This window comes from Larus michahellis, chromosome 2 (genome assembly GCF_964199755.1).
Source record: "Larus michahellis chromosome 2, bLarMic1.1, whole genome shotgun sequence".
NCBI classification, from domain to species: domain Eukaryota; kingdom Metazoa; phylum Chordata; class Aves; order Charadriiformes; family Laridae; genus Larus; species Larus michahellis.
In genome coordinates this window covers 159,731,453-159,748,266 of record NC_133897.1, presented here as the reverse complement: position 1 = coordinate 159,748,266, position 16,814 = coordinate 159,731,453, and the positions used below count along the sequence as shown (strand labels likewise).

General features: G+C 38.3%; 1 protein-coding gene across 1 annotated transcript in view; it reads left to right on the top strand.

The window, feature by feature from the left end:
- Positions 1–16,814, top strand: part of ADCY8 (adenylate cyclase 8) — a 128,019-nt gene that overhangs the window by 69,409 nt on the left and 41,796 nt on the right. Inside the window, exons 6-8 of the mRNA XM_074577834.1 lie at positions 5,184–5,342; positions 9,474–9,744; positions 15,910–16,107. Coding sequence (XP_074433935.1) covers positions 5,184–5,342; positions 9,474–9,744; positions 15,910–16,107 — 628 coding nt within the window. The remainder of the gene's footprint in view (positions 1–5,183; positions 5,343–9,473; positions 9,745–15,909; positions 16,108–16,814) is intronic.

Below are 16,814 nucleotides of genomic sequence, written 5' to 3'. Positions count from 1 at the left end.
TACAAACAAGCACGAGTGGGTAAAAGGTACCAGCCCGTGTGCCACAGGGTACCAGGGCGGACGATGTGGCTGTCCCTTCTGCTTTTCAGCTTGGGACACAGTGGCAGACCAAGCGGCAGGGGCTGCCTCCAGGGGTTAAAGGCTGCTGCTTTCACCACCACCTTCTCAAATGTCCTTTTTCCTAAAATCCCTGTGACTGGGAAGAGAGGGAGGAGGGAGACTGTGGGAGGCCCAGTTCCTCAAGGACTCGCTCACATGGTGTAATGATGGAAATCCCACAGCAATCCACACAAGAGTTGAAATTCAAACAAACCTATTTGTTTGGTGAGTCAAGGAGTTCGGAGTGATTTCATCTCTTGGGCTATTTCCCACTAAAATGCCAGCTGAAAAAGTAACTATTATGACAGAAAAAATAGTCCCAGCATACAATGTAAGCTAAACTCCAGAAATGAGACAACAGCTTGTCTTCATTAAAAGTCTGTAATTAACTACTAATATTAACATCAGTTCATGAGAGATGAAAAAAAAAAAAAAAACAAACAAACAAAACATAAAACCAAACCAAACCAAACAAACAAACAAAAAATATCCCAGAACACCACAACTATTTTAGATGATCTCAGTGACTGACCTGGCAGTTTTCCTGCCTTTCACAGGAAAAACTGCTTTTAATGTCATCTGTCAGGTATTGAAAAAAAAATCATGAAGCGATCAATGCTCGTTAAAGAAGTTACTTAGGCAGTGCAGCAGCCAGGAATTACTTTCATATTCCACAACTAATAAATCATTACTTAATTATGTAATTATAAAATAATGTAATTGATCCAGTTCTGGATTCCTTCCACAGATTATTTCTTGTATAACACACAAGGCTCAGCCTAGGTTGTCATGAGCCCTGATTCACAAAAGACAGAAAAATGCTTCACAAAACCAAAACCTATTGCTTACCTTCGTTTCTGTATGGTGGTAGAAAGGGGCTTTACAAGATACCCACAAATTCAGCCAGCATTTTTCACACAGGCCGTGGTGCGAATAGGTTTCACGCTAGGACTTGATCACCCACGTCACCTCTGTGTGTCCATTTCAGCCACTGACTGTGAATGAACAGGGTGCCAGGACAGTATATTTTTCCCTGGTTTTGCTGCTGGGTGACTACATGAATTGAACGGGGTAGAGATTAATAGATTCATGTACCTCTGAGAACTCTTTTCTTTGAATGTGCCACCAAATAGAATCAAAGCTATATTGGCAAGATGGCATAGAAGTGTATATATTTATACAGCTTTTTATAAAATAGCTTTCAAATGAAAAAGCAGACTTCTCATAATATTGTTTGTAGTCCCTTGTACTATGTTTGTTTCCTGCCTCTCAGAGCAGACAGACATAAGAAACAGGAACACAGCAGTGATTTAACTCTGTCCATGTTGCCATAGTATCCGTCTGAACTCAGAGCAAGTCAGTTATATTAATGATAAGTCTGATGATATGAAACTTCTCCAGATAATAGTTTCTGCTGACATTGGAAACCAGCTCCGGTTCCAAGGTAAACTCACCCCGGAGCTATTTTAAACTGTCTTCTTGGGATAATGTCAACCTTAAATTGTAAATTCAATGCTGTGTAAAGTCCATCTACAAAGTGTTATATCCTGTGAGTCATAGTACCTTAGCTGTATTCTTTGAACTGTTCAGTAGTTTAGCACACCCTGTTACTTTGCTTTTTAAATATAATGGATGGTTCATTCACAAGCATGACACAGTTCCCACAATCACACCAAGACGAGCACTTACCTCAGGTCACCTCCTATCCTCTCAAGTCAGCACCAAAAAGCATTTGAGTTCATTTAGGAAAATTCCACAAATCTGTGGAGTCCAACCCAAAAGTTTTCTATATAATTGAGCCTTAAGATCGTAGGACAGTTCAGGCTGGAGGGGGCATCAGGAGATCACTAGTCCAACCATCTGCTCAGAGCAGGGTCAGCTATCACCCTAATTTACTTCAAATAGAATACACAGACTTTCCTATTACATCTGCATGAGGATGACAGTGGCTATATCTTGATGGGTAAATTAAACAGCCCCAGGGAATGTCAGCTGTCACCAAGAAAAAGTGGCACAGACTGACTAACTCCATTATTCTCAACTCTCTTTGCCTCCAAAATCAGGCAGTTGCCTACTGAAACTGTCTTTGACACACATGAACTCTTGAACCTGGGACGAGGTTTTGAGAGAGCTAGTTGGCCAGGAGAAAAAAACAACCAAACAAACAAAACTCAAACATTCTGGGGCTGTTTTAAGTAACCCAAAGCATGGACAGAACCTTGCACAGTTAAACCGGTCAGCACAGATGTAGCCAATGCGTCACTGTCTGAAGATGCAAGTCATGAATTCCAGGGCATTCAGGTTTTGGCAGCTACAGAGAAGGTTGAAAAGCAGATTTCTGACTTTTGGCTCACCTTCTACATGTAAATAGGAAAGTCTGTGATTGGCAGTACAAAAATCAAATACCTTTCAAAGAATGGTGGCCAGAAGGAAACACCAAGATCCAATTAAAATCAATGAAATTTTTATCACTGACTTGACTGAAACAAGATATGGCATAAATAGCATCAGTCACAGTTGCCTCATCCCGGATAAGATATCAGCCAGCCTGTGAGGTAAACAGGTATCGGACTGCTTTATAGATCATCAATAATGCAGCTTCATGCACACGCTTTGTCAAAGTATTTGCAGAGAGCCTGTAAAAGCAAATACTTTCTTTAATTAGAAGCTTCATTGATAGTTGAGTAGATTTAAGAGGCAGAAGAAATAAATATACTTTTTACTCCATCCCAGGTGCAGAATCTGGCATTTGCACTTGTTAGATTTCATGTCATTGATGATTGCCCAATTCTAGTATTTGTCCAATGTTAAATACTAGTAGTTATTAACAATGAAATACTATAGTATTAAAAATCTAAATTGGTCTAATAGTGTGTGTGTATATATATGTAGAGAGAGAGAGATTACATAAAAATATGCTATTAAACCATTTTATTAAGCCTAAAGTCCTCTTATTGTGTGCATTTTCCAATGAAAAGGTTTTTTTCTCAATTATTCCTCCATATCCAGTTAGCTTTTTATTTCAAGATAAGGAAATCAGACATAAAATGAGAAATAATTATCTTAGTCTGAACAAAAGAAAAAGGCAGGCTGGGGAAACGATCATGTGGGGAGTTGTGTGATAGTTCCTCTGACAGTTATGAGTGTGAGTTTAGATATTTTTGTAGCATATCTATAAAAAATCTTCAAAACACATTAAAAATTACAGCGCTCTCTCTTCTCTTAGCTATTCTCACAACATTTTAGGCACTACTTCAGTGTGGAGGAGTTTTTTCCATGTCCCACCTTCCAGACACAGGTGGTTTTTTGTTTAATTTTGGTATTTCAAGCCGTCTTGCTTGCAAACCAGCAAAGAATTTGTAGACGAAAACTATAAACTCGGAATATCAGAACACAGATAAATCCCTTGCCAAAGCTGCTTCTTTATTATTTTATGATTAACTCATTTTAAATCTCTTTTAGACATCTGAAGTGTGTTAGTTTCCTGATACGATGAACAGATCTCCTGTAGCAGGCAAACTGCACTGGGACATACCATATGCATGCTTTTCTCCAAGGTTTCGGAATACGCAGGAAAGGGAAATAAAGATGAATTACTGATTTTCAATCCCTCACATTTTTATATGACTACTTTCGCTCTATTTTGAAACTCTCATTTCTTCCCCCCCACACAACTGAGTTGATGCTCCACTGCAACAATGAAAGGCCAAGTATTGAATGCAGTGAGCAATTTACCCTTTTCTCCTCTCAAGAGGTTCTGTCAAGGTCATGACTGAGGCATCTGAGGCAACGGTAGTTAGCTTCAGAGTTGTGAAATAGAGCTGTTTATTCTTTGCCTGCTCTGTTGTGTGATCTTGCTGTGCTGCTATTGACTTCAGTGACCGTAGAACTGGGACTCTGTACAGAGAAACAGCATCCTTGTTTGTAGACCAACAGTAGCAACACTGCACTTTTCCTATCCTGAGCATGCTATTCAAATAGTAATGAACACTAGCTCTAATAGTATTTCTGGTGCAAATAATTGTCACATAGGCAGAACTGGAAAAGTGCTCTCTTTGTCATCCCAATGGATACAGCTCAATTATTTTAGTTGCGAGCTTCCCACGGTGATGTGCTGGGGGATCTCAATACTGGTTTGGAATAGGCAGTCTTAGGTCTAAGACACTACTAAGGTACTTGTGGCTATGAACGGTATATGTTGTCTTGTATCAGAAAAAGAAGATACTGTTTTAGCACAGTAAAATTACCTTTATAACCAATAGACATATTAATTGAAAACAGTGCTGGGACAAAGTCCCTTTTTTGAGACTGTTAAAAAATATCCTGCATGTGTTTACTTTTGAAGAGGTGAAATGGTCTTTCCCATCACGCAGAATGAAGAAACTAATTTTAGAATCACATTATTGTCATAACAAAGCAAATGGTATTCTGGACAAATCTACTGAAAATAATTCACCTTCGGACACTCTGGAAAATTTCAGTCAATAAAGTAAAGAGAGGTGGTGGAGTCTCCATCTCTGGAGACATTCAAAACCCTCCTGGATGCGTTCCTGTGCAACCTTCTCTAGGTGACCCTGCTCTGGCAGGGGGGTTGGACTGGATGATCTCCAGAGGTCCCTTCCAGCCCCTACCATTCTGTGATTCTGTGATTTTTGAAATATTGAAAAATATTCAAAAAAGCACAATAGAATATAAAAGTATATGCGGGTTTGATGGTAGTAGGTTTTGTAATGTTGTTGAATGCTCTTTTATAATTCCAAGCTAAAGGACTCAACGAGTCCAGACACTTCACTCAGACATCTTTTTCTCTCCGTATCTTTCTCTTTCTGTCTGATCAGAATAATAACACGTGCCACTGACCCATGCATACAATTAAATGCTTAATGATAATCTGGCTTTCACAGTCATTTTATCACTACCTGTACTTTTCTACTAGAAAGATATCTCTTCATTTTACAGACTAAGTGGTTCTTTATAACAAATTACATTGTATTTTACATTGTACCCTTTTCTAAAGGATATGAAAACTGTGGCATATACTTTCATGAGCCTATTTTTCTTTTTTTTGTTGTTTTGTTTAACAGATATGTTAGGTCAAGAACGAAGCATGACATTGACATGAGAATAGGGATACATTCGGGATCGGTTCTGTGTGGAGTGCTGGGCCTGCGAAAGTGGCAGTTTGATGTCTGGTCTTGGGACGTGGATATCGCAAACAAACTCGAGTCAGGTGGAATTCCTGGGTAAGGCGACGTGTATTTCCCACAGTCAGAAAACATTGCCAACACAGTACACAGTTAACCTTGCCAACAGATTAACTGTCTTACATTATTTCATCAACTATGACCTTTTTTTTTCTTTTTGCTATTTCGCAGTTGGCAGCGATTTGTGAGGCTATGGTCAAAATATTGAAATGGCCAGCTTGCAGAGGCATTGGAAAAGACAAAAATATTTCTTTTTCTTTGCCAGCTATGACTTCCTGAAAAAAGTCAGGGGTTGTATTCAGCACATACAGTACTCAGAGGTAGCCCAAATTTCCCAGTTAAATGTTGACCATTCTTGAGTTTTCCAGGCTTCATCTCTTGTCTTTTGTATTCAAATGCTGTTCTGAGGCACAAGGCTGTAATTTATTTTCTTTCAAATGCACAAAGTGTGGGAAGAACTATGTGTTCATAGGTCATTACACTAATAACAAGGCATTATGGACAGCAGGCTCCCTAGGAAGTCTTTTAAATAATTTGATGCTTTAGTAGATGTTTTGAGACATTTATGTCAGCCTGTCTATATGTGAAAATATATGGTTTTCCATTGAGCTGCCTAGTTTTGCTTTGTCTGAGGTGGCTGATCCACCCGGAAGGTAGAATGTTATTTCTGCCTGACATGGTGTATATCTCATGGGAGCTTGGAAGTTACAAATCCTAAATTTGAAACAACAGTAATAATTGCAGGAATCATCTGTTCATTTTCCGTTCCACTTTCCATTGATGAAAGATGTAGCAAAAGACCCCCTACGAAAATTTGATTTTTGGCCATGGAATGTAGAAGCAATAGCAGCAGTCATCTTTATGCGGAAAAAGTCAAAGTGACGCTGTATTTTGAGTGAGAGAGGTTCTAAGTCATCAAATCTGAGTCATGTGCTATACTCCCTACACACAAATCAGGATCTTTCAGAGCTGTCATGTTCTCAGGAAGTTAGAAAGATATTTGCTTTATATAGTACTTGCAAATGCAGGCCCTTTCTACCATTCCCCAAAGTAGATCTTTATAGTAATATATATTCTTAGAATCATCAGAAAATGAAACATCGCATGCTCTGAAAACAACTTCTGTACTCTGCATATGTCACCAGTGTATAAAACTGAGAAAAAAAAATTCTTTCCCTGCTGCTTATCCCACATGATAACCCCAGATGACTAAGAAAGCTCACATGCTGCTTTGTTAACACGAGCAAATCAATCAGCTAAGTTTCACCATCCGCACCTGCAAAAAGTCTAGTTTATTGCTATTAATGCATGCGAGTAGTACGGCTATTAATGAATAACCCAGAGAACACACCACCTTGCTGTTGCTGATAAAGTGCCTGGCTGGGTTGCAGTCTATTGGAGCAGGGTGATTTCCACTCCTGTATATCAGTTTGCCAACAGAACAAAGCCTGTATGTGACAGCAATTCACTAAGTCCCTCAAACAGTGATTTACATCAGCCTTTCCTAGTGTGCAGAGCAGATGTAATAGAGCAGTTAAGCCTCTCCTTACTTCTCCTTGCCACTAGCATTCAAACCCCCCTGCCTGCCACAATTCTGAGATCATTCCCATTCCCAGAGCTGCCCTGAAAAGCTGCCCTGGGATTATGAATGGCCCTGTTCCCACAGTGGGAAAGAAGAACGAAGATGAATTCCAGCCCTTTCCTGAGCGCACGGTGGAGGGAGGCAGCCCTCCTGCCTGGGATGCAGAGGACCCCTCCACCCAGTTTGGGGGCAAGAGAGGCGGGATTCAGCTCTTCTCCTCTCACCAGTTCCATATCACCCTGCGACCTCATAAGCATGGGTGATGCGGGGAGAGATTGCCACTGAGTGAAGGAACATAAGTGGGCAGTCCAAATGTCATGGAAGGAGGCACTCAGGAGCACTGATAAAAAGCAATCATTTCTGGGTTTCTAAGAGAAAAAAGATGTGTCCGCAACACCTGAGAAGGAAACTGCGTAAGATCCTACATTGTTATTTCAGAGACAGTCTTCTGCCAGGAACTCATCTTCTAATAGTCTTCACTTGGCATACCTAGATATTATCTATGATATTTAATTGGCATAAGACCTAGCTAATAATTAATTTTCCAGGACGTATCGATGACAGTTATCATCTAAAACTTCGGACCTGATATGTTTTCAATAGTTGGACAGGCTATACCTCTTTACTTCAATGCTCAGATTCCCAATTTACTGCATTCGTATAAAATTAGAAAGACATCTTTCCGCTGTACATTTTAAGTTTTTTTAAGTAAGCTGTACAAAAGGTGAAACCAGAAAATATTTTTAATCTACCAACTATTTATTCATATTTGGTCCATTTAAGGGTATTACATCAATAGCCAGCTCTACGCTCCAGTTAAAGCTGTTATCATTTCCATTATAAAATCCATATTTCAGGGCTTTATAATCCAGTCTTCACAAATTGCATTAGTGGAAATTCAGCACAAAGATAGTCACCCTGGCAACTAATGTATCTTTTTCTTTTTGTTTCTTCTTTTTTTTCTTTCCTTTTTTTTTTTTTTTTTGGTTAATTAGTCCTTCACTTAAATCAATTTTGTCTATTTGGGTTTCTAAGAGCTAGGAAATGCATTGTCTTCCTCAGAGATCATATGATCTGGTTTTAAAGTCCATGCCAAAAGTTGCTTATATCTGAGAGATGTTTTTACTGGTTTTTATTGTCAGTTTTACTGACATTTGACTACAAAAGAGTATTAATCTCTTGGTGTGGACATCATAATGGCATGGCTTTCACTGAAGTTGTACAAAACCTGTATTGGCTTAAGCTGAGGCAGGTTAAAGAATGGCTGAAATACAAATTTTTGATCTTTTAATTATATAGTGGTATTTAATACTCTACATAGACCCAGTTTGTGCTAAATTCTGATACCCCTGGGTGTTTCACAATGCTTAAGACAACCAGGACTTTATATGTGCTTATAGCCTTTCTACTCCAGCGATATTTTATGCAATTTAACCCTGCAGTGGCATCCTTTAATTTCCAGAAGAAAGTTCCCAATGGGCATGCTAGAACCATTTCCTTCAGCGGAGACAAGGCAATTTGTGGTGCTTGAGAAAAATGCCTCAGCATGTGTCATTAAGAAATTATCAAGAATTTTAGCTGACCGAATTTTAGGAATCTTTCTGCAAGCCTAACTTTCAAAGTGCCATGCATCCAAATTTGAGAAATGAGCTGCTTTTAAAGTATTTTAATGGAGTCACTACATTTATTTGCTTGAGTTAGCTAAGTGCCTAATGAACTAACGAACATCTCCTCTTATTGCATTTATGAAGCTGCATTATAAAGTATAGCATGGCTAACCATGCGGATGTGTTTTGGAGGTGTCTGCAATTTACCCTACATGTAGGAAGTTGAAGATTTCTTAAAAATAGAAATAAAACCTACTTTTTTTTTTTTTTACCTGAACTTCTTTGTGTCCTCAAGCAATCATAATTATGGTTAAGTCCAAGTGGCTCCAGGTTTGATTGTAAGACATCTAAAGCCTTATCACGCTTTTGTAAAATTTGAGCTTTTTGTGTGTCATCTCTTGGATTCAACTTCACTTTTGCAAAAGCTTTTCAAACTCATCACTTAGTTTTAGAGAAATTATTACCCCACCTGTCTTTATATAGTTTCCCTATTTCCCTAATTCACTTCAGATGCAATCAGACCACTAATTTCAACTGTCTAAGCAACCTCAGGAAACTGAAGGAAATTAAAGAGCTTTCACACAAACTGCTCTAATGCGTACCATATATTTTCTTCTCTCCATATTTACCTGAAGTGGCAATTTTCGTTCACTCTGAATAGTATTTTACTCAGGAAGGTCTCCCATTAAACTATTACTGTGAGAAAAAGTATCAGGAGTGAATATCAAAGTGTTTTTCCTGTGAGACGACTTTGTGCATCCATGAGATCCTATTGATGTGAACACACCTTGACAGTATTTGTCCCCAAATTAAGCTCATGTTTGTTGAATAAACTATTTCCTTTATAGAAATCCTCATATACAATAGAAAACCTTCTATTTATCCATCACGTTAAAAATGATGCAGAGTTCATAAAATCCTTCTTAACTGTGTATACTAGAGCACAATCAGTATTTGCTACTACTTATTTCACTTATGCAGGAGAATTCACATCTCCAAAGCCACTCTGGACTGCCTGAATGGGGATTATAAAGTTGAAGAAGGACATGGCAAAGAGCGTAATGAATTCTTGAGGAAACATAACATTGAGACTTATTTAATTAAACAACCTGAGGAGAGTCTGTTGACTTTGCCTGAAGATATTGTGAAAGAGGCTGTCAGCTCCTCCAACAGAAGAAACAGTGGAGCAACATTTACTGAAGGATCGTGGAGCCCTGAACTTCCATTTGATAACATAGTGGGAAAACAGAACGTAAGTCAAACTTCCTTTAATGTCATCAAGTATGAACGCATGCTTGAGTGCATTTCAATAACGGAAGCCTCAGAGGAGACAAATTCATCTCTAACCTTTATTCTAATGCGTACTGTAACAGCAGAGGATTAAACAAATTGTTTCAGGGCAGAAATAAATCACGTATCCAGGCTGGGGAAATTCCAGGGGACCAGAGGTTTTGTGATTTTTCCAACTGAAATTAAATGCTACACAGCTTAGTTTTAATTGTACTAGTCCACAAAGAAGTAAATGAAAATAAAGCTAATGTTACTAAACTAGCTGGGACATTCTAGTCAGAGTGAGTATCTCATTGCATAGCTTCACTGCGCTGCCATCAAAGTAAAGGCCTGAGTGACTGGACATTTTGCCAGAGGAAGAAGCATAGTGTAGCTTGTGATATATAAGGGAAAGAAAAAAGATCTGCCTTAAAAAAACACCTTGTGAAAACTGTTTGTCCATTCTTACCTTTTTTTTAAAATTTTTTTTTAATAAAAAAAACATACAAAACTTAGATTTTAAGACATGATTTATGTTCAGTAGCAGGTAAGTTAGACTCTAAGGTCATGCATAGCTCAACAGAAATATGAGATAATAAAAACTGCTCCTGATCAGATTTTTTCCAAAAGCATTGCTTGGCTAATTGCTAGCACCCTGGGAACCAGCAATATTAGCGCAGTCATAAAAATTGCTTGTAAAGTCTGCTTGCTTAGAGGAGTTAGAGATGGAAAGGTTAAAATGCCCTCAGACACCCCTCTCTTCACTGCGTTTGAAAGATTGATGAGTCTTTATGAAACAAGGTCAGCTGGAGTTTTCTTCCATTTTTCTGAGGGATCTGTAATGACATGATATATCCTTTCTTCTGCTGCACATCCTTAGTCCTACTTGTCTCCACTGTCTGTTGAACTTCAAGCGTTGTTGTGTGGAGGTCTTGCTTTGTCAACTGTCTTCTGCTTCTTACAAATCTGCTCAGAAGTGATAAACCTTCACAATCAGTCAGCCCATGGTGGTCTCTTTGTCTCTTCAAACGGAACAGGAGCATGGCATAGTTTGCTGTTATGTAAAACACCTGTTTTATATATGTCCTGTACATCTGTGTATCTGCATGTACGCTGCCTTCTAGTATTCACTGTAGTTTGTTGACCTGTCCCTATACTCTCATTTCGTTAGGAATAGAGGTTTGAGTGCATGCTGCTGTGAATATCTTCTGATCTCTCTGTGCTTCTTCTTCTTTCCCTTTAAAACATTTCAGTTTCTGTAGTCCAAAAAAATCAATGCAGAGTAGGCTATCATTTCATTGATCATTTTCTCAGCTAAACCTGACCTTGATACTAACAAAGAGGAGGAATGAAATAAAGGATCAGGGTTTTTATTCTATTATTGAACAACTTCCACTCAATAAACCGGTAAAAAGTCCATGAAAACTGATGAAATAGGTATAACTAAAGAGTTGGTTTAAAGAAAATTTCTGTCTTATGACAACAATCAGTTTTTGGGATAGTTTCTCACTGTTTTTTTAAGAACTTGGTGTTCTGCTGGAAATAACTATAATTTTATATTACACAGATTTACAATAAGCTTTTTGGTGGAGGCAAGATTTTTAAAATCTGCTATTCTCTGTGTGATTCAATTATTATGTGATTTACAATTTTGAAGTTGAGACAATAGGCATTACTGCTGATAAGTAATGTATTTCAGCTCAAAATTCAGATGATAGATTTAAATTATATTAGGATATAGTAGGTTTTCCCAGAGGTGTGTCAGCCTTGGACAGAATAATCATTTAATAACACTAATTATGCCACCTAAAGGTCACTGGCAGCAGCAAACTCTGAGAATCCAAGTAGCAGCAACCCAACAACGAATCACTCTGTATGTTTGAATATTTGCCAATACCATTTAAATGGTTTCTTTACCCAATACCCAAGTTACAATAAAATTTGAGCAACTCCGATCACGTGTCATAATTCTAGCTGTAGTTATATTAGGAAGAATATGAAATGGCAAAATCTCTGGTGAGTTCTCTTGCCAAACTCAAATTCATCACAATCCTCAATTCATTACCTCATCCTCATTTTCTACGGGCAGCCTAAAACAGTGAATTGAAGTTGTGTTAATATGAGTAAGGAACAGAATACCCACTCTTTATGTATGCAGTCACAGACATTAACAAAAGCTGCATGTGCCTAGAGCACTGTTAGCACCATGTGTCTTAGCTCTGGTGGTAAGGATGCAAGTGTCTGCTCTGAAATTCAGACCATGCCCAATATGGATGGAGTTTTCTGTTATTGAAACAGATGTCTGGGCTTTTTTTCTAAAGCACAGAAAGTTGGACAGAAGTTATTTTATGTTAAGACAGTGAAGGCCCATTTGCCCAGAGAGACTGTGGATGCCCCACGCCTGGAAACGTTCAAGGCCAGGTTGGACGGGGCTCTGAGCAACCTGATCTAGTTAAAGATGTCCCTGTTTATTGTGGGGCGGTTGGACTAGATGACCTTTAAAGGTCCCTTCCAACCCAAACTATTCTATGATTCTAAGGCCTCCTCCTCTAAAAGAAATTAATAGCCAATGAAGTTGGATTTCTTCTCTGGGCGTTCCAAAAGAAGTAGCTCAAAGCATAACATGGTCACTGTGTGTGGTGCTGGAGGCATCTGATGGGCCTGTAATGACGCGAATCAGGAAAAAAGCAAATTAAAATGTCTGTGTCTTGTATAAGCATATTTTAGTGATGGCTGCAATGATTCTTACCAATTTTCACAAAAATTATGCTTAAAGACTGTCAAGGTGACAGACAAATATAAACAACAGGGTGGGATTCAGTTCAAAACACAGGCACCTGCATTTGTATGTCTGCCAGCTGTCCCAGGTGTCGATCTCCCACGCAACTTGGCTCATAAACATAAGGGTCTAGTGCTATATGCAGTTCTATAGGGTGCCTGAGACATCCATGTGACAAGGGGCCTATAAAAGACCTGTGATGATCTGGACCATCAGTTAGAAGCCAGGTATTTGATGTCCCAAATAGTGCTAAACACCTCTGCTGAAAGATGCTGAGTAAGAGCTTGGTTCAGCTTCTTAACTGTGGATGTCTAATGCAGTTTGAGGTACCCTAGTACGCTCCAGCTGGTCCTCACCACCGACCAGCTGTGCATGGAGTTCCTGTAGGTGGTGTGCCATATCTCCTAGCTCCAGACTGTTGTCCAGGACACCCTAGGGCATCTTGGCTGACCATACCCACATATGATTGGGCAACTGAAAGTATCGACAGCGTATATTGCCAGTAACAGAAGCTTAGACACCAAGCACATAGACAACTTTATTTAGGTGTTTCCTTTTGAACCAAAACCTACCTGTATCCTGTCTCTTTAAACATGTGACCTTGTGTTTCCCTATTTCTGTTCAAGACCTGGTGTTTGCAGTATGAGAAAAATAATTTGAAGCCTTCCTAGAGTTTTCTAAACTAAAAATTTCCCTTCTTTTTGAGGCCAGGATGCTTGGATTTGTTGCATGAAAACTTTGGGAGAAGGAAGTAAAATTTAATCCCAGCTACCTTTTTTAAATCTCTATATAAAATATCTAAAGTTGCAGTTTTATTATTTGTCTGTTTTAATTCATCCTGTCTTTTAGCGTCAGATGCAAGTTTTGCTGGGCTTTTTCCTAACAGAACTGTGTATGTGTTCCTGTGTGATGAGTGATTTTTGTCAGCATCAGGAAAGTTCAAAAGCCCATTGTAGGACTGACAACTGTATCTTTCAAAAAGCTGTAAACAAAAGTGTAGGAGAGGTAATAGGGAGAACTAATATTTCCTTACATTGGCGTAAGACAGACTTAAAAGATCTAGAGAAGAGTAGGATACAGAGACAAAAAGTGGTTAGAACATGTTTTTGGGACAATAATTTGCATTGTATTTTTCATTATTGTTATTACTAACTACAGGGAACCCGCTTTCTTAGGTATGTGTGTGGGTGTGAGGGAGAGAAAACCCCACTAAACTCAAATCTGAATTTCCTTGTTATCCTCTGAAAATAAATGTAACTTCAGGGTCCAATTTTGCACCGATACTATGGGCATCGTTGCCATAGTGGTGATATGTCATGTTCATCTACCACGAATTGTAAACCACTTCATACGTTCAGCAAGAAGACAGTTCTTCATGTTAATCAAATTTTAAAATATAATTTGAAGTAAAATGTAGTCACTTACTAGGGTGAACTGAGATCATTCTGCTCAGGTAAATAAAACACAATGCCCAACAAAAACATTAGGGATCTTATCCACCCTCACTGCCAGTGGAGATATAGCAATATGAACTAATTCTGAGGAATTAATGCACACAACAGCATCTGATGTGATCTCCTCCTTTGACAGTCACTTCAAAGCCACTTGTGTGATCTTAGACAGCACACACTGATGATGACTTTTCTGCATAGCTTGGTTTAAAAGAGATAAGAACACCTAAACTGAAGTAGTGCTTTAGTGTTAGTAATATAATATTTATCTACCTGGCTCAATGGATTGTTTTCATGTGATTTGGCTCTAACCTTAAAGTTTCCACCCTAACTCCAAGGCTAAGATATAGATCCAGACATATCTGAAACTTTAGTATGAGAAAAGTTTCCTTGATACTTTTTCTTCTCCAAATGTTGATGATACTGATTTTTTGGAGAGAAGATGGGGAGATTTGAGTAGAGTGGTTTGCCAAATCTTCTCTGTTGAAGTTTCTTCTACTAAAGCAAACAGGAAGATTGCTTTTCACTTCAGTAGACAGAAGATTTCAGTCCTAATATCCTTTTCTGCCTAAATATTGGGCTCTTAAGTTACTCATCAAAAGATGGAATATGAGAAAACAAGATACTATCTGTGACTACAGAGTCCTTGGACTTTATATTAGGATTGTAAATTTGTCACTTGGCGTTTGGCAGTTGGTACCTGAGACCCAACCTGTGTTTTAATGTGCTCTCCAAGATTCATTAGAATATAATTGCTGACTACACTTTGAAAACTAACAAGGGAAACCTCACTGTATCATTTGCTGTACATAATCCCATGATCCAAAAGAATGGGCTTTCCAAAGAAACCTAGTGACAAATCCATCCCAAACTCCTGTTCCCAACAATGCCCAGTAGGAGATATAGCAGAAGATCTTTCCAGTGAAGACCTATAGCATAATATTTCTCAAGCAGAAGTGTATTTCTTGTCCATAATAATTCTGAAATGTCTTATGCTGTGATGTATGAAGGTTTATATCCTCTCCATTATTCATTAACATTTGTTAACCCTTGGTAATATCACAGGTAGTAGAGTTTATTTTCCCATTCAAGTGGGAAAGTGCAGCTTCACTGGGGTTTGTGTAATGAAATGGTACCATGAAACTGGACTGAGTTATTCTTTTCATGAAAGCAAACTCTACCTCTTTTGTGAAGGTGAAGCACCCTCCATACTACCTCTGCTAGCTTTCCTTTGTGAAGCTGTGCAAAAGTATTTTCTTTTTTTTTTTTAATTAGTCAATGATATACCAAAGGAATAATGCATTTGAGATAATATTTAAAATAATAATATGAATTACAGTTAAATTAAATCATATAGCTTAACTGTAATCTAGACTGGCTGAAATATACCAGTAGTGAAGAAGAACATATTATTTGAAAACCCATGCTGAAGTAATCAGAAATGTCACCTTCTTCACTCCTGCCTAACTAATCTGTTCCTTAACTACACACATCCAGTAACTTTAAGATCCAGAAAAATATCATTACTCCTGGTTTGTGACTTCTATTTTCTGTAGCTTCCGTTCTTAGTTGTTAAAACACACCATTGAGTTTAGGTACCCTGCTGTGATTTTGGTGTGTACTCCCCTCATGCATGCTGTAATAATTAATTACCAGACTCTGGAAAGGGAAATATATTTCCAGTGTTCAGTGCAACAGCAAACCTCTTAGTCTATATAAAAGAGGGCATTAAAGTACTCCCCTTAATGTACTGTATGTGTTTAGTGGAACAGACTTCTTATTTTAAACTTTTATAGATTTCATTGAATGAATTGCATGGAATGCTGTAATGGTTTGCAATGCAACATGATCTAAAACATTGCATTTTTAACCCAAGGGGACCAGCAGGTTTATTCTGTTTGCATGTGCTTTCCCCTAGACTCTGGCTGCCCTAACAAGAAATTCAATAAATCTGCTTCCAAACCATCTTGCACAAGCTTTGCATGTCCAGTCTGGGCCTGAGGAAATTAACAAGCGAATAGAGCACACCATCGACTTACGGAGTGGCGATAAATTGAGAAGAGAGCATATCAAGCCTTTTTCACTGATGTTTAAAGACTCCAGCCTGGAGCATAAGGTAGCTGGGTCTTGATAGCTGCATTATTCGCAACTCAGATTGTAATAAATGTCCTAGAGAAGCTGTAGGTTCTAGCTTGCATTGTTTGTTTTCTGGTTCTGTTTTTCTTTTTCTTTTTGTTTCAGTTTTCAGAAGTTGGGACTGAGCTAGAGGTCATACAGTGCCATGATGCAGGTGTTATAATGCTGCAATAATTACATTTCATTGTTGGGAAATGCCTACACTGAGCAAACTCTGCTTCTGAAAACAACAGCCATTTGCCGGGTTTCGTTTGCTGTCTAGTACAAGCAGTTTTCCATCAGATGACAGGTTGCTTTGGCACAAACAGTGATTGAGCATATTAATAAACTGACACTTCTATTCAAAACATATATCTATATTTATATAGATGTGTTTCTTTTGTTTAGTCATAGGATCCATCTGATGTTCTCTAGGCAGCTGCTGTGTTTATTTCAAGTCAAAACTAATTTGTCAACTCTTTGTTTTAAACATCCTTTTTTTAACATCTGCTTCTAAGAGGTAAATATTGTTCGTGTCTTTGCTGCTACTCAAGAGTAGTAAATTTCTATTTCAATCTACATGCAGATGTAAGTTATAAGTCAAAAAAGATAAGGCAATGGGAGAATTTTCCTTGCAAACTGATGACGTGGGGTGGGTTTGCGCAGATCTCAAATGATTTCATTGACCTCTATGCTATTACAGTGCAG